The following is an 18,156-nucleotide window of genomic DNA, read 5'->3' as shown; positions in this document are numbered from 1 at the left end:
TGCCAAAGCGGAAGGTAGTGGGGGGAGATCCTACACCTTTCCGTTTTTGGAGTGGAATTAATAAAGGAAAGCTGGGTGTGAAATAGAGAGCGGAAGACAGTAGTAGGAGGCTACGTCTTACCGTGTCCTTCAGAAAGCATACGGAGAGTATTGTATATATGTGAACAGACTTATTTGCTGAAGAGGATTGTTGCGGATTTCACATGGGATTTTTTGGGGTTCTTCACATGTTTATAATTTGAACTCACTTCAACACAAGGCAGGGTAGGTTCATTACTAATAGAGAGCATTATATGTGATTCAGGAAGAGGCTTGCCACTAATCGTGTTTGTGTTCTCTAGGGACTAGTGTGGCGAACGTCAACATTAAGGAATACAGGAAGGAGGAGGAGATATCTTCTTTTCATAAAGGTGAACAGCTACACTTACCTAGTAAGACAGAGAGAGTGTAGGGATTCAAGGCGAATACGAATTAACCTGTATAATTGTTTTCTTGTCTTCCAGCTGTCCCTTCCCTGCAGCCCCCTTCCGTCCCCTCCTTGTTTGTTTCCTGTTTTTTCCCTCGCCTTATCGCTCGAACACGCTGTGTTGTTATTACAGGCGTGTTGGTGAGATAGGGAGGTGGAGTCATATGTGCATCAACCGGATCAGGCAGCGTGGAGTCTGACAGAATCACGAACCTACGAATTGCATTCTGCCTGGTACGGTCGGGGTACATATGGCCACCTTGGATGATGTGTTGAGGGCGTTGGTTTTGGTTCAACAGGAATTGGCTTCTTCCAAAGCTGAGGCCGTGGCTCTTAAAGATAGGGTTGAACAACTATCTAAGAACCCTTTTTCATCTGGCCCTTCTCAGATCCAGGTTACGGTTCCTCCCCCTATTCCCTTGGCCACCCCTGAACGTTATGGGGGGGATCCACGTAAGACGCAAGCATTTATGACCCAAATAATGCTTCACTTCTCATGCAAACCAGCTTCATTCCCTACGAATCACTCCCGGGTGGCATTTGCTATATCATATCTGGTGGGGGATGCAGCCAATTGGGCGGTTCCGCTGGTAAAGAGAGATGATGCCATGTTATCTAACTGGACAGCGTTTAGGGAAGAGTTCGAAAAAGTATTTGATAGAAGGGCCACCAATTTCAGTGCTGATAAAGAGTTGCTATCTTTGAGACAAGGAAGGAGTGATTTAATTACCTATTTAACAACTTTCAACAGGTTGATAGCAGAAACGGAATGGCCCGAGGGAAAAAGAATGTCCTTGTTTTATCAGGGTTTGAGAGATGAATTGAAGAACGCTGTGGCCTACATAGATCCTCAACCCACTACTTGTGTAGATATGGTGAACTTGGTCCTGAGATTAGATGGTAGGCTGACTGAGCTGAGTGGGGATAGAAGAAAATGGGACAGGGGTTACAATAGTATAGTGAGTTCCCCTCCTATAGCTCTAGAGGCATCGGCAGACGGGGCAGAACCTATGGAAATAGGAGCTGTTAGATCCCCTCTGTCCTATGATGAGAAAGAAAGCAGAAGAGTACGCGGTCTTTGTATGTACTGTGGCAAGAAAGGGCATTACGTGCGTGAATGCCCTTCTAAGCCCCAAAACTCCTCTAGTTGGAATAAGAATAAAAGAATAGCTGTTTCCACTGTGGGAAGGGAGACAGACAACTTGTTAGCACCTTCATCCATAGAGAAAGTGATACCTGATTGGAGACTCACGTCCCTATCTTCACCGGGTATAGGAGTGAATGAGTCACACCTGGTTCTTAACATGTCCTTAGAGTATGAGCAAATAAGTCATCCAGTTAGGGTTATGCTGGACACAGGAGCCACAGGCAATTTTATTGATAATGGGTTAGTGTCTCGCTTAGCTATACTCAGAGTCCCTAGAGATATACCAGAGGAGGTTTTGGCAGTAGATGGACAGCCTATAAAATCAGGTCTAATAGTGGAGAAGACAGCTGAAGTAATGTTGTCAATAGATGTGTCAGAAGGGAGACATGTGGAAAAGATAACGTTGAACATCATAGAAGCTCCCCAATACGAGATCATATTGGGGATGCCGTGGTTTACGTACCACAACCCTTCTATAGATTGGAGAACTCGAACAGTTCAGTTTTTGTCTGGGTATTGTCAGGAACATCTGGTGTCTTATGCATCATCACCTTTAGCGGTAGTCGCATGTCAGTTCAAGGTGGCCACGTTGGCAAAGAAAGAGGTGGTCACCGTTCGCAATAGGTTGAGTAGTTTGAATACAGACACATTCACCCGACAAATGCTGCCAATCAAGGAGGGAGTGGACGACAAACAGTCTATCATTCCTACAGGGAAGGTTAAACGCATGATGAGGGCGGAGAGGTCTAGTAAGAATGAGTGGCGTAGTCCCCCTGGAATGATCCCCTTCCTTGCTAATTCCGGAATTGATACCAATACTTTGCCGGTTGTTATCCCTTTTGATCTCCAATTTCAGCCTGTAGTTAAGGAAAAGGTGTTAATGCTGCAGAGGGATCATAATGGGGTGCAGGGATGTTTGAACAAGGTCAGGGTAGAGTACATGCAAGGGGTGGGCTGTTCCGAGGTGCCTGCTCCTGGGAAGGTGCTGTCTGTTCGTCAAAGATTTCCTGTTAAGTCTGGCCCTAGAAGGCGCTAGGGAGGGGGGCATTCTGTCAGGATTTGCCGAGATGCGCCACCTAAAACCTGAACTACATCTCCCAGAATTCTAGTGAGGGGGCGGGGCACCATAAAAGACAGGGCGGCCCCACTTCACGTTGTTCGTGATTTTGTGTATCTCCTGTGTTTGGGAGAGTCTGGAGAAGAGTGCGTTGTGGAAAGACTTCGTAGGAGGAATTGGGTTTGGAATTAACTGTAGGCGCGTGAGCGCGCAGAGAATTGAGAAGCGCTTTGGAAGTGAAGCCTCGTAGAGCGAGGTCGGCGCTTTCTGCCCTTTTCCTCGAAGCGCGAGGTCGGCGCTTTCAGTCCTTTTTTCCCCGTAGCGCGAGGTCAGCGCTTCCTGAATATTTGGAACCTCGCTGGAGAGACGAGGCTTGTCTGGAGCTGAAGGCTGGCGATAAGTTAAGTCCGGAGATTGGAGGAACCAGAGTAACAGCGGCGACAGTACTGTGAGTCCCTGAAATACGCGTGAGTTTTAACGCGTTAGTTGCCTAAGCTGTGGTGTAGTAAATAAAGGCGCCTGAACGTTTAAAGGTGATTTGAAGGATTTTGTTGGCATTCAGTGAGAACGGAGTACGGCGGATTAAAAGTTCTGCGTACTTCCGTTACGAAGAAAGACACTAGTGCTTAGCTCAGCAAGTGCCAAAGCGGAAGGTAGTGGGGGGAGATCCTACACCTTTCCGTTTTTGGAGTGGAATTAATAAAGGAAAGCTGGGTGTGAAATAGAGAGCGGAAGACAGTAGTAGGAGGCTACGTCTTACCGTGTCCTTCAGAAAGCATACGGAGAGTATTGTATATATGTGAACAGACTTATTTGCTGAAGAGGATTGTTGCGGATTTCACATGGGATTTTTTGGGGTTCTTCACATGTTTATAATTTGAACTCACTTCAACACAAGGCAGGGTAGGTTCATTACTAATAGAGAGCATTATATGTGATTCAGGAAGAGGCTTGCCACTAATCGTGTTTGTGTTCTCTAGGGACTAGTGTGGCGAACGTCAACATTAAGGAATACAGGAAGGAGGAGGAGATATCTTCTTTTCATAAAGGTGAACAGCTACACTTACCTAGTAAGACAGAGAGAGTGTAGGGATTCAAGGCGAATACGAATTAACCTGTATAATTGTTTTCTTGTCTTCCAGCTGTCCCTTCCCTGCAGCCCCCTTCCGTCCCCTCCTTGTTTGTTTCCTGTTTTTTCCCTCGCCTTATCGCTCGAACACGCTGTGTTGTTATTACAGGCGTGTTGGTGAGATAGGGAGGTGGAGTCATATGTGCATCAACCGGATCAGGCAGCGTGGAGTCTGACAACAATACTTGTAGGCCTAGAACTTAAACATAGAGCCTAACGGACAGTACCTCCCGACCTGGTTGCAGGGATAATGCGAGTGACCTCCTTAGTAAACTTGAGCGGGCGGCCCAGCGAAGCGGCACGACTCAGGGGAGAGTGGTGCGGCTCGAGGCTTGAGCGGGCCACCGGCAAGGTACAAGCGTTTCTCTGGGGCGACCAATGTGTGCGGCTCAGAAGAGGAGGGGGAGGCAGGATGCGGGCGGCCCAGCGAAGCGGCGCGGCTCAGGGTAGAGCGGCGCTGCTCGAGGCTTGGACGGGCTGCCGTGCACGAGCTGCCGAAGGGAATGAGCGAGGCACATTTCAGCGAGGCCCCAGGGGCCCAAGAGAGATCAGACAAGTCCCAGCAATTTGTCAGGGCAGGCACAATAGAGTCCACTGGTCCTGGGACTCTGGTCAGGGGGCGAGCTCAGTACCACGCCCTTGGAATAGCACTTAGAATATAACAGAAAATCACTGTAGCTCAATACAAGTAACTACTGGTAATCAGGTAAGTACTCCCTACGCAATCCTAACCACCCTAGGAACAGGTCACGCAGGGAACCAGGACCTTACTAGCACCACCTGCACTAGCAAGAACAACCAACTAAATATCAACATACATTTAGGGGTATAGACCTGGGGACAAAACACATGATGTATCAACAACACATTCAGCGGTGTAAGGAACACATGACGCATCAACACACGTTCAGCGGTGTAAGGAAAAAGGCACATGATGCATCAACAACACATTCAGAGGTGCAGAGCACAGGGTGCACAAAACATACTACACATTGTACATTTCCTAGCACCCAAAAGCAATAGGACATAGATCATAACAGCATCTAAACCTCAGTTAGCGCATAAATCACCTTTAGCGCAGAACTCACAAAGTCCAGGTTGCGCCACTTGCGCCAGAACCTAAACGTAGCAATAGCAAAATCCACATTAGTCACCAACTGTGACTTTCCCTAGGCCAACTGGCCTTGTTGGGGCTAGGACGCCCTGTGTCTCAGAGTCAGGGTCCTAAACGTGGCAGTTGCCCACAAAGTGCTGGGCAACTGGTGCAAGCAAGATGGGCCAATCGTGGGAGCCTCTCTAGGCTCATGAACAAATATGCTTGTCCCCTTTTTGGAGCCTCGCTGGGCTCTGAGTAAAGAAATGGGCCCACAAGCCTCTCTGGGCTCTAAACAATTGTGGCACCAACGTTGGAGTCGCCCCTCTGGGGACTCGGAATGAATAAATGCCCCCTTGAGCCTCTCAGGCTCAACCACAAACTGCGGCCGTCTCTGGAGCCTCTCCGGGCTCTGAAGCAAATGTGGGGCAATCGGTGGAGTCCCCCTCCTGGGGACTCGAGGAATAAATATGCCCCAGAGCCTTCCAGGCTCAAACATACAATGCAGCAGTTTTTGGAGCCTCTCAGGCTCTTGGAAATGCCCAGGACTTTGTGCTACTGAGAGGGTGGGGGGCGGACACCGGCAATGTGTCCCGACGCCCCCCTCCTCCCCTTTGCAAGCACCCTCACTCACCGGATCTGCTGTGGCGGGGACTCCTCTCGCTGGCTGCGGCGCTGCTGGCGGCCCCGGGGCTCTCCATAATTCACTGGAGCCCCGGGCCACGAGACAACATCTCTCGGCCGGCTGTTTGTTTCCTTTTTCCCCCGTGGCAGCGAGCAGCCAATCGGTGCGCGGCGGCAGGCGGGACGTCCCTCCAAAACCGGAAGTCCCGCCCCGCGTCAGGCACCGTAGTGCCTGGCTTCCTGTTTTGCGGCGCTCGGGCCGCGGCGGTGATTCTCGGGGGCATTTAAGAGGGGTGAGCACCCTCGAAGTGAAAGGATAACGGGGACAAGCTCCCCAATCTCTGGCAACGCTGGGTGGGCACCGGCTGTGGATTGCGGAAGTCGGCAAAAACAGCGGAGTGGGCTCCCGCGCCGATCCTCACGCAAAATGCGTGCAAACAAACGCCGGGTGGGCACCGGCCTCGGAAAACAAAGCGCTCTCAGCGCTAGCGGGACACAAAGCGCTCCAATGCGCCAGGGACAGCACACAAGCGCTTTCAGGCGCCAGAAGCCACCAGTCAAGCGCTCCCAGCGCCACCAGCAGGACAAAGGGCCTCCAGGCGCCTCAGGGGAACACAAGTCCAGCAAAAGTCCAAGCACAGCGCTAGAGGGGAATAAACAGCGCTCCCAAGTCCAGCAAAGTCCAGCAAAGCTCTCCAGGAGTCCAGGGGCTGAGGAGGGCCCAGGGGAGGCAAGCCTTCCCCCTGGGCCCAAGCAGCAGCACGCCCCTGGCAGATTCAAGTTGCAGAACAAGAAGATTTTCATGGGGTCTCAGCCCCTCTTTTATACACCTTTTCCTTTGTCTGTAGGTGCAGGGTGGGGGCAGAACCAGTCACAGCTGGTCTGTGAGCACTGTTGATGGCTCAACCACCCCTTTCATTCATCAGGCAGGCTAGGGTCATCAGTCGCACCACAGGGGGCGGAGCCAGCATTGTGTGGGGGAAACCCAGCCTCATTCAGGACACAGGCGCAGCCCCTCCCTCACATCAGCATGCTAATCTCTCCATTCACCACCGGGGCAGACCCACACAGACTTCCTGGAGCCTGGCATCCCAGCCAGCTCCAGCCAATCACACGCCAGCACCTTCACAGCACATACACAGTCATGTCTAGAAGAAGCACTTCCGCACAAGACACAACCATGTCACATACATCGTTGCGCAGCATTCACTCTCACGAGTTCGCACATACCAAACTTGACCATGCACGCCTCACGCATCAGGAACTACCAGGGACACAGACATTCCCCATGCATTCCTATGGGAGAGCAGGCCAATCTCACACATGCACTCAGGGAGAGCACGCACTTTACACTGCGCCACAGTGTCAAAGTGCGCAAAGACCAGCAATCACTAGGCAAAAAGTTCAGGGGTGAACCTGCCAGAAGGGCCAAGTCCAACAGTATGGAGAACACACCATGATAAATTAGGTAGAATGCTGCTCCAAGATGGTTCACTGCATTTAGAATCTGCAATTGGTGCAACAGAACTAGGGAGTGAGGTCTAGCAAAGTATCTGAAAAAGGGCGTTTCCTGAAGCATCGGTTTTCGGACGCATTTGTCAGCGTCAACGCTTCAGTGCAATAGGGCTACTCGCTAACTGATTTAAGATGCAAGATATTCCTACATGCATTCCAATAAAGATGGAATTAATTACACATTTAAACAGCCTATAGAAACACGGTGAGACTATAATACTCCGGTGGGCTGACCCAAGATGAGATTGACAAATATCTCAAGCCAATGGCTGAAGGTTCTCGAGCAAAAAAAAGACACCAATCACTGAAGGAAGTGGACTCCAAAGTTCCTAAAGTATAGCATACAGGATGCTTGGCATGAATGGCACAAGCTACATGCATGTGAAACCCAACTAGAAATGGCAGAACCAAAATTGACTTGTCTTCTTCACTTAAAACCAGCCCCACTAGGAGCGCAATCACTAGCCACACTTCGTCCACCATCATCACTGATAGACGCGTCTCAAACTCTTTCTTCGGGGCCTACTGAACTGGTTGAATTCAAGATTTCAGCCAGCAAATGCTCTCGTGACCCTGTCAATTGTGCATGTACGTATGTATGTGGCGTATGTACAGCACGAAAGTAGCCAAAAGGCAGTGGGTCACTTCAGATGGTCAGAGGAAAGGATCCAGTAGAGTGACAGGAGAGGTAGTTGAGCTCTAGGAACAGGAATCTACCGATGCTGCAAGGTGATGTAGTGTTCTTTAAAAAAAGGGTATCTTCAAATGTCTCTTAAATTGGAGAAGCCTTTAGGGCTCCTGATGGAGACAGGTGAGTTGTTCCAGATACTGGGTGCATAAAAGAGAAAAGTCCTCCTGCTTTATTTTTGACACTTTTTGGCTCCAGTCTGATGGTGGCCTGACTGCAGGTGTGACACTAGCCACCAGAGATGGCGAGTTTGTCTGCATGATAAGCCGGGGTGCTAGCCATGAAAGCTTTGTAGACGATGCCGCTGGTTTTTAAGATGGTGTGGGCCAGAAATGGGAGCCAATGGAATTTCATCAGGATGGAGGTGATGTGATCCACGTACGGTCCATAGCAATGAATAGGAGATGACATGGACCACTAAAGCTATGTTCAGCTTCTAAATGTCCACACAACCTCAACTTGCTATTTTTATCATCTCAGAATCTTCCCGTCACTGAGCACAGGCTGCAGCCTTTGCCATGACAAACCAACTTACATCACACTCAGTTGCTGTGGAGAACAAAGTCCCACCTCATGAATAAAAAACCTCTAATTTATCAGAACAGATCTTCTTTCCAGCTTTGAAGGCACCATTCTTTTTCATTCTTTTTTTAATGGTTCTTGAATTAAAAGTTACGCAGCTCAGTGAGCAAGTAAGATATAGAATATATCTTGTGCATATCTAGCGTACACATTAGCATAATCTTTGAACTAGTACATGTTGGTATACATGAAGACATTTACACAGCTTCCAAACATATCAAACAGGCTCTGGTTCTGTTATTATCAAGAACAACTAATCATTTGTGCTGAAGTACAGTGATGTCTTTTCTGTTCTTAGGGAAACTTAATGCGGACATGTGGAGGTCAGCTGAGAAAGCAGGTGGGTAAACATCAATATGTTGTGAATCCACTACAGCAGGCCAGAGTTTTGGGAGACTGCGGGCCTCTATTCAACACAATTGAAAACCTATCAAAACAGTCATGTGCCCTCGAAATTTAGATCCAGATTACATGCTCCATTTTGTTCTCAGATGTGGACCCCGCAGGTACCTTCTTGTTCGCAGATATAGACCCTGCAGGCACATTCTTGTTTTCAGATGAGAATCCCGCAGGCACCATCTTGTTTTTAGATGAGAATCCCGCAGGCACCATCTTGTTTTTAGATGAGAACCCCGCAGGCACCATCTTGTTTTCAGATGAGAACCCCACAGGCACCATCTTGTTCTCAGATGTGGACCCCCCAGGCACCATCTTGTTCTCAGATGTGGACCCCCCAGGCACCATCTTGTTCTCAGATGTGGACCTCGCAGGCACCATCTTGTTCTCAGATGTGGACCCCGCAGGCACCATCTTGCTTTCAGATGAGAACCCTGTAGGCATCTTCTTGTTCTCAGATGTGGACCCCGCAGGCACCATCGTGTTCTCAGATGTGGACCCCGCAGGCACCATCTTGTTCTCAGATGTGGACCCCGCAGGCACCATCTTGTTTTCAGATGTGGACTCCGCTGGGATCTTATCTTGCACATATTAACCCAATATCAATCCAATGAAGCTGCCATTGGCACAGCCGCCCCAAATTTTAGACGCACAGCGAAATCGTACAATGGTGCTTCCAAGAATTCTGCCGGGCATTGGAGGGACTGTGGAAAAAGGCTGGCATGACTAAAGACACACTTGCCAGCACATTACAAGTGGTGACAAAGCCAGAAGAGGCTTCAGGTGACACCCGTGGCATGGGGCCGCTTAGCAATAATGAAAGAGGACCAGGCACAGCATGTTTGTGCGCCAGGGCTTGGACTGTCGATGACCCACGGAAACCATGAGCCTTTCAAGAACACATCTACACTCGCCCTGAAGCGCGCTTGACCTCATTTCATTAAGTTTTGGCATGCTATAAAACAACCATAATAAATCTACAAGGCAAGACGTTTTGTTACTCACTCATTCCACACGTGTTGTTAGTGGGGAGTATGCCTAGGTGACAACAGTGGAGATGGGGTTGTACGAGTCAGGAAACAGGTTGGGATGTAAAATAATGGTGCAAATACAGTCTGCACCGAAGAAACACGACAACATTCTGCCAAGGTAGTGGGCCAGGGCCTTGTTTACCTCAAAGTGTGAACTGAAAGCACTTCATTCATCAACAATTACAGCAAAGTGCCCCGAAAGGAATGTTCTCACTTGCAACTTGTTTCACCTCCTGTTGCCTAGAGTGCAAGCTTTATACCCATGTATTTATTTACGTGTCTAGTTACCATGCCAACAGCTAGCATATATTAACGGTGTTTTTCGGAAGGTTTACGAGTGTGTCCCGTCCAGAGGTCTGGAGGTTTCCATGACATCTGAAAGGCATACACTTGTATCCCAGCAGGGCCAACTCCACCTTTCAGCCTCTCGTCTGAAGACAGGAAAGTACAAGACCAGAAACATAGATTACACTCCCTTTGAGTAAGGACTGATTCCTCGACCGGGGCCAGACACGCTCTTCACACTATTTCCCGTGGCCTTGTACAAAACACAAAGCAAAGGTGCGATATCAAGGGACAAAACCAGCAATGCACCAGCACCAACTTACAGCCGAGGCTCCTCCGCCATGGCGGTGGAGCGTCGCCTCACATGCCAGTGTAGTGTTGCGCTCTAGTCTCCGACGGGTCGGCGTGATTACGCGGTGCGCCGGAGCCAGAGCGGAACACTCGCGCATGCGCAGCTGGGCATAGGGAATGCGCGCGAAGCGAGATTAACGGCATAAGCGACCGGAGCTGTTACCAGTCAGACGCTCGGCGTTCCTTTGCGATAGCTGTCCCAATACTCAATAAAGAAACCTGTTCTTGTAACCACTCTCTCTCAGTCTTCATTGTGGGGCGAATTTACATCATTACAGCCAGCAGCCGAAAAAAAGAAAACGACAATAAACTCTTGTTTATTATCGCTTTAACTTTCCTCTCGATGCCGAGGCTTAGGGGGGGTGGGACCAGGGTGGTGACAGGTTGGCGGGGGAGTGTTGTTCACCGCCTTCACTTAGCATGTGGGTTTGGCCAGTCCAGCATGTGGGTTTGACCAGTCGTCTCAGGCCGGCCAAACCCAAATGCACAGTAAAGCTCTCTCCAACCTCTGCGGCATTGCTGGGTGGAGGAGAGCAGGCACATGCTCCCAGTATGTGTGGGAGCGCATATCATCGGCACTCACTCAGGCCAATCCTACAGCTGCTTTCAGCAGCATGAAAGCAGCCCCAGGATTGGCCGGTATGCACTCAGGAAGCCTAAGCCTGGAGAATCGAGGAGGGCGATGCGGCGAGCAGGTAAGTGTTTTTTTTTATTTTTATTTGTTTCCTGCCCGTTTCCATTCCCCACCCCCCTAACCGTCACTCTGTCAACTCGCCAGCCGTAACTGTCTAACTACCCAAGATGAATAAACATATCAAGCCAATCCCAAACAGCAAAGTACAGGTGGGATGACATGGGTAGATATCACCATCAAATACATTGCACTATGTGCTACAGCGCTGATAACAAATGCTAAACCACATAAAAAATAAGGCTAGCCAACACCCACCCCGCTCACAAACACATCCAAGACGAAACAGAGGTTACATTATTGCTCCTAAGTAAACAGGGACTGTGGACAAATAAATGTGAGATATAAATAATCTAGTACCAGTAACCCACAAAATGAAACTTAACCCGTTTACCGCGGGGGACATTCCGCCGCGGTGTAGGCGTTCTAAACGGTGGGCGGGGCTGCGTGGGCAAACGGTTGTGCGCAGCACCTGGAAGGTAGTGCTCGCGTCAGCCATTGGCCGACACCAGCACGGAACGGGTTAAAAAAATAGCAGGCAGAGCCTCAGTGATGATATTTTATGGGTTTAACATGTTCTGAACTGCAGTTAGAAACATTTAAGTCAATCGAGTATTTGATCACCTGCTGCACAGTTGACATTATTAAGGGTTCACAATTCGACAGGTTGGACTCATAATAAACAATAGTATAGTAAACAAACAAAGTTCTTGCATGTCAATGCGGAGCAATTGTGCAGACCGACCAGCGGCAGCTCCTCCACTATGGCATGCATGAAAGCAGCTTCAGGATTGGCCGCAGGGGAGTCCGTGCCTACAGTGGAGCCACAAGAGGGGCAGAGGGCAGAGGAAGAAGTGGGCTACAGGCCACATGCAAGTTCTTTTTTTCCATGTTGTCATCTCCTGTCCAACCCCCTCGCCACTCTCCTCTGACAACGGCCACTCCTGAGTACGACCTTGCTCCGAAGCTATATCTAAATAGTATTCTCTGCAGCATAAGAAAACATTATGGGTACAATACCTTACAAAGGTGCAGAATTAATGGTTTATGGGACACTCCTGTATGCAGAGGAACCGGAGTTACTATACAGTCAACACAACAGTGGTTCCTTCAGAATTATTCAAAACACATTTTCATATATATTAATCATGGGCGGAAAATTCGTTCCGCTCGCGGATGTTGCAGATTTTCGGTAAATTTGCAATTTGCGAGATTCGAGAATTTCCTGCAAAATCCGCGAGCGGAACGGATTGGGTCAAAAGTTCAAGCTGACTTTTTGTAACTATTTTAGAATGGCGCCGGCAAGCTGCCAGAGCCTCTAAAATAGTTACAAAAAGTCAGCTTCAACAGGAAGCACTAATAGATAAAGTAAAGCAGGTGCTAGAGTTGAATCTCAAATTCAGTTACAAAATCATTAATCACCCCAAACTTGGGGTGATTAATGACTGTGTAACTTAATTTGACCTTCAACTCAAGCACCTGCTATACTTTATCTATTAGTGCTTCCTGTTGAAGCTGACATATGGCTGAGGGCAGAAGGGCACAAAGTGGGACAGAGAACATGAGTTAGGCAGAGGGCAGAAGGGCACAGAAACCAGTGGGGCAGAGGGCAAAAGGGCACAAACAAGAGTGGGGCAGAGGGCAGAAAGGCACAAAAACAAGTGGTACAGAGGGCAGAAGGGCATAAAAAACGAGGGTGGCAGTGATGAACCAGGCAAAAAAAAAAACGAACACGCAAAGCGCCCCGCGAATACGCAAAGTTCCCCCGCGAACACGCAAAAATAGAAAATCCGCAAATTCGCACAAATTCACGAATTTTGCGGATTGCAAATTCGCAAATCGCGAATTCGCAAAATTCGCCCATGCTTAATATATATCGCTGAAGATCATTGAATGTATTAACAAGTAATTATAATCGTAAGTACAACTCAGCCATATATATATGCACAAAAAAAGACAATTTATGTTGGAGTCAAGTAAATATTTAGGACTCAAAAGTGGTAAGATGGTGCTCCAAATAAAAGTGAGATGGTGCAGTGCCAGTGAGTTGCAAAGAATTGGCTATTGATAATATGCCAACAAGTCTTCACAGCAATCCTATTGGCTGCAGTATCAAATATTGATCAGGACACAGTTCTCAATTAACTCAATTGTCACTCAACAGTATTAATTTAGTAAATGCAGTCCAATATTGGATTTAAAGTCAGCATTTCGACACGGGAGCCAATCCTCTGAGACTGGGTCTTTTTCAGGACAAAGTTTTGCCCTAAGGGAAAAAATGCAGCCAAGGCAGTGGAATGGAAGAAACAGTTGGGTTTCACTACACCCCAACTTGGTGGCATAGATGGGTTCAAAAGACAGACTAAAGGCTTGTGCACTGCCACAGCAAACAATACAGGGTCTGAGGCCTGCCCCACGAATGTGAACAAACTTATTGATGACATGAACTACTTTGTATTACTCTTACAAACACTTTTGGCAAGATGGCTCAATGCATTACGCACTTGCTGCCAACATCTGGTGTGACCTCAGAACTAAATCACAGCAAGGCCAAATCATCAATTCATCCCTCACAGGTGCGTACATGTAGGCTGGTTAACAGTAACATCTTTTATTTTAAGCGCTCAAATGGTAAGAATACATGCAGGCTTAGAAACAAATTATTTTTATTTGTTTCTCAACAGCGGCAGAAGAGCGTCCCCCTCCCCAAAACAGCAGGAAAGAAAAAATAAAACATTTGTTTTATTTTTCCTTGCCTGCTTAGTCTTGGGGGCAGGGCCTGGTGGTGACATGCACTGAGGGGAGTGGTAGTGCACTCCCATCATTGCGTATGATGGTTTGGCCGGCCGCCTCATGCTAGCCAAACCATCATGCACAGTGAAAGCTCTCTCCAACCCAGCAACGCAGCTGGGTTGGACCTAGCAGGCACAGACTCACAGTCTGCCCTGGAGCGTAAATCAAGGGTGCTCAGGCCAATCCTGAAGCTGCTTTCATGCGCAAGAGCAGCTTCAGGATTGGCCGCAAGGCATTCTGGGAGCCTGTGCCTTCCTGAAGAGGTTAAGAGGAGCAGAAGAGCTTGGCGGGGATGGCTGGAGGTATGTTTTTTTGTTATCCCCCTGCGACCCGTAGTGCCCCTCCTCCTGAAAACCAGCCGCTCCTGTTTGTTAAGAAGGGTCATGTCTGGTTTCAAGAGCTTAAACATATCTAAAACAGTGACATACAATACTCTGCAAGAGAAAACACTGCATGTATTGTATACAATAACAGGATATTCTTAGGTAGTCATCTATGGTCTTACTTCTAAGTGATAAGTTAAACTGAAATGAACAGTTACAAATATGAAGGCTAGTTCCCCTTTCTCTTATGCATACTATTTTTATGGACTGTAACAAATGTATTTTGGTATAATTATCAAAGACATTTATGAATGTGATAAGAAAGCTTCCATATCTCTGCTGGGCAGACCCTCATATCCCTTTCCCCAGTGGTGGGCGGGGTGGTGCAAAGGTTGGATTGAAACATAGTTTCAAGACCACAGAATTAGAAGAAATGTGCGTATGCTTATTAAGATTTTTTGGGAAACAGGGGGCAGTTAAATCTGTATCTAGAAGGCTAGACCATAACAATTCAATAGCCAGCTGTAAGAGGCTCTGTACGTCTTAAAACTATGTCCGTGCCTCCAAAGATGCCCTAGTGCAGTGCTTAATTTGAGCCTGTGGTTTCCAGTGCTCGGTACTGGCACTTAATTGTCAACACTGGCACTTGTGGCAGTCTGCCATAAAGTGGCACCGTCTGGCTAAGTTAGAGATGGCCACAACAGCACTTAATTATTAATTCAATGTACACTAAAAATGACTAATACCTGCAGCGGAACTCATTCTTTTAGCTTTTGGGGGTCTGGGATAGTCTGAATTGTCCCACTTGTAGTAGTGTGAGGGTTAGTAGCTGTGTTGTTACTATCATTGGCAGTGCAGACAGGGGTAATGTGTGGTGGTAGCTGCCGTGGCTTCCTGACAAGGGCCCTGGCACTTATTTATTGTATTTATTTTTACTAATTAATCACTGCCTAGAAATTACTATTCCACCACCTTTAAAATCAGAATTCACCAAGAAGCAAGCATAGAACAAGAAACTAAAATACATATGGGAAGCGGAAACCTACTGAGAGAATGTTATGTATGTGGGAAATTAAACCAGACAAGTGACAACCATAGGCCTTTGAGCCAAACCGTCTGTCTCCCCTCTCCCCACCCCCTTCATCCTTCTGTCTACCACGCTCAGATCTGCAGATTAGAAAGGGCAACATTTTGGATACAAACAATACAATGTTGCAAAAGAAGAAGTCTGTGAAACACAAAGCAACTCATAATACACAAATTAACCCAGTTCAGCTGCAGAAAAGAAACATGTGGAAGAGACACTGCTTCAGAAAAACCTCTGACATGGGGTACAAATTAACGGATAAACAAGAAATGCCCCATGGGCACATAGGCACTGACCGAGACAACTTAAACAGATGGGTATTAAATGCCACTGAAAACGATGTTATTAATTGCACAGATTAAATCGCTTTAAATACTGAGTGATGCATTAACTACCAGAAAGCGGGGCTTTCCCTCTCTGAGGGGAGGCAGGAGAAATGAGAGACATGGTGTCTGAATGGTAAACAAACAGTGACGTATGCTGATAAACCAGCTCACTGGGTGACTGCATAACTTGCACAATGTCAATATTTGAACCCCCTTCTGTAAACTCAGCCTCGCATCTTGGTAAGAGAGAGGCCCGTTGAGGTCTTAAATTGCCCCTTAGATTATCACATGACATTTGGTACTTATAGTTTTGCATTTCCGGTTACAAAACTAGGACTATAAATCCCAGAATGCCAAAAAAGACCAAGCTTGTACGAGCAACTCACGTCTGACAAATATCGGCCTTTATGCCAAACGACTGCCTTGGCAATTTAGTTGCCTTGCTTCAAACTGATCAAAGTGCCTAGACACATGATCGGAAATACTACCGTGTGCTATGCACGTGCAGCTTTTATTTGTCTCAGGTGCCTGCGGGAACAGAATTCCGAGAGCTCCCTCGGGCTGCTCACCCTCCCCTGAACCTGCAGGTACAGACTCTGTGTCCTCAGAGCCGGGCTCCCGGGAAGGGCCGGGTGGCTCACTCCGCGGGTACTTGCGTTAATTACCTACTGATTACATTCAAGTCTCCCACGGCCAAGGAACAGAGCGGACAGGACCAAGCATGTGTGCGAATGGGTAATTAAGGGGGCCTCGGGGCGCACCCGAGGCAGGACCCGCCCTCACGTACATTCACACGCTTCACAAACACACTGGGACAGAAATGATGCCCTGGCACTAAAATAAAAGTGGCCCTCGCATATCAGGGCAGTTTTGAACTTGTAAAGACACGCGGTGAAGATATTTTGCAGGGGAGGAGTCACCCAGCATGTATATGTATGTATGACAGCTCCATCGTGTGACAGAAGCTGGGCTCGAGGGTGTTAAAAGGTGTCAATACAACCCAAATTAATGGTCCTCCTCGTGTTGACTAATGTAGGATAAAAGGCCGAGCTAGCCTCGTGCATTTAAACCAGAGACCTCAATGTCCCACCAGCAACTGCAGCAAGGATGTTATCCGACTGAGCTACCTCGTAGTCTTCCGCCCTGTCACCCCTCTGCTCCCGTTCACACCGTGGAGTAAGACCAGTGCTTCAAACTGAAATGTAGGAATTAGAGTACACACCGCCCCACAGCACCAGCCTGGTACTGCGAAGTGCCTGCACTCGCCCTTTAAAAGTATCCCGACCCTGCTGAGAAGTGCCGGTACTCCATTTCGAATTAAAGAAGTACAGTACTCTGTATCCCCACTTGACCACCATGTGTGATTCTGTGCACAACATTTTATCTCACCGCACGTCTCTTTCGTCAGTGAGCTAACAATGCCAACAGTAGGCGCTACAAAAATAATCCAAACAGGCACCTGTACAGGTAGGTGTGTTGGGATACGGTAAAGCAAATCACAGACAGTAAAAGTTGGCAGGAAAGTGGTCTTACCTGCCAGAAGGGAGAGCGGCAGCAGCAGCCAGTACAGTACCCCACACAAGACCCGCAGCTCCATGGCCGGGTTCCCTGCCCGGGGGTGCGGGGTCACCCCTGAGGAAGGCGATCAGGCTCTCGGCATCACCGCCCGATCTCTTCCAGCGGGGTGAGCAGGTGACAACGAGGTCGGTCCTTCAGAGCTCCCACATAAATCCACTCGGTCCAGTGTCCGACTGAAAGCGCCCCGGAGAAGGGCCCGGCCCGTACCCGCAGGACAGTCCCAAAGGAACGCGGGCTTTGAAGCGCAGCGTGAGCAGGAAGTGGGTGGCAGCGAGGGGTGCCCGCAGAAGCTGCGCCTTCTTGAAAACTTCCCGCTGGTTCAGTAGCCGGGCGCTGCACTCCGCGATCAGTGGAAAATCCGCCTCATGTGGAGGAGGGGGCGGGGGGCTGCTGCTGCTTCCAGACCTGCAGAAAGGGAGAGCAGAGGAGAGTGAATGGGTGGAGCAGGGCAACGATCTTCTGATGCCCAGGTCTGCCACACAGGCTCTGCCAGCCGCCTGTGACTTCTGTATACCTTGTGCATGTGTCAGCTCTGCCCCTGGGTGTCTCGCGTCGGGCCCAACCCAAAACTTGAGGAAAGCACCTTTGTTCTCAAACTCTCCCCAGAGAACTTCAGTTTCCCAGGTCCACGTGAGAGTGACTCATAAATGTAAGTTATGTTGTATTTGCACTCTGGAATTTGCAGTCCTGCAGAGCCCGTTGCAAAAAAATCAGGACTACAAGTCCCATAATGCAAAGGCGGCCCTGGGATAAATGAGGCACTGAAACATGAGAGACTGGAGACTTCCCCATTCTGTAGCCACTCTTCCCCCTTCTATAAGCCAAACACCTCCCCTCTCTATTGGCCTCGTGGCCCGTTTACTAAGGGATGGAGCCCAACACACACACACACACTTCCACTCCCTGCGCTGAGAACCCAGGGATACCCGAATACATGATCCGGACCGCCTGTCACCGAAGATACAAGTAACAGCCAAGTGTAGTCCGTTAACTG

General features: G+C 48.6%; 1 protein-coding gene across 2 annotated transcripts in view; it reads right to left on the bottom strand.

Moving 5' to 3' along the window:
• The window catches only part of PIEZO1 (piezo type mechanosensitive ion channel component 1 (Er blood group)), a 901,942-nt gene extending 884,375 nt beyond the window's left edge, over nt 1-17,567 (bottom strand). For both annotated transcript variants that reach the window (XM_086945809.1, XM_086945810.1), the window contains exon 1: nt 17,118-17,567. In XM_086945809.1, the coding sequence (XP_086801935.1) occupies nt 17,118-17,181 (64 nt within the window). In that variant the 5' untranslated portion in view covers nt 17,182-17,567. The remainder of the gene's footprint in view (nt 1-17,117) is intronic.
• Nucleotides 17,568-18,156: the final 589 nt, after the last annotated feature.

The sequence above is a fragment of the Lissotriton vulgaris genome, chromosome 12 (genome assembly GCF_964263255.1).
Source record: "Lissotriton vulgaris chromosome 12, aLisVul1.2, whole genome shotgun sequence".
NCBI lineage: Eukaryota > Metazoa > Chordata > Amphibia > Caudata > Salamandridae > Lissotriton > Lissotriton vulgaris.
Note: the sequence above shows the minus strand (reverse complement) of the source record. Positions and strands in the feature narration are given on the sequence as shown.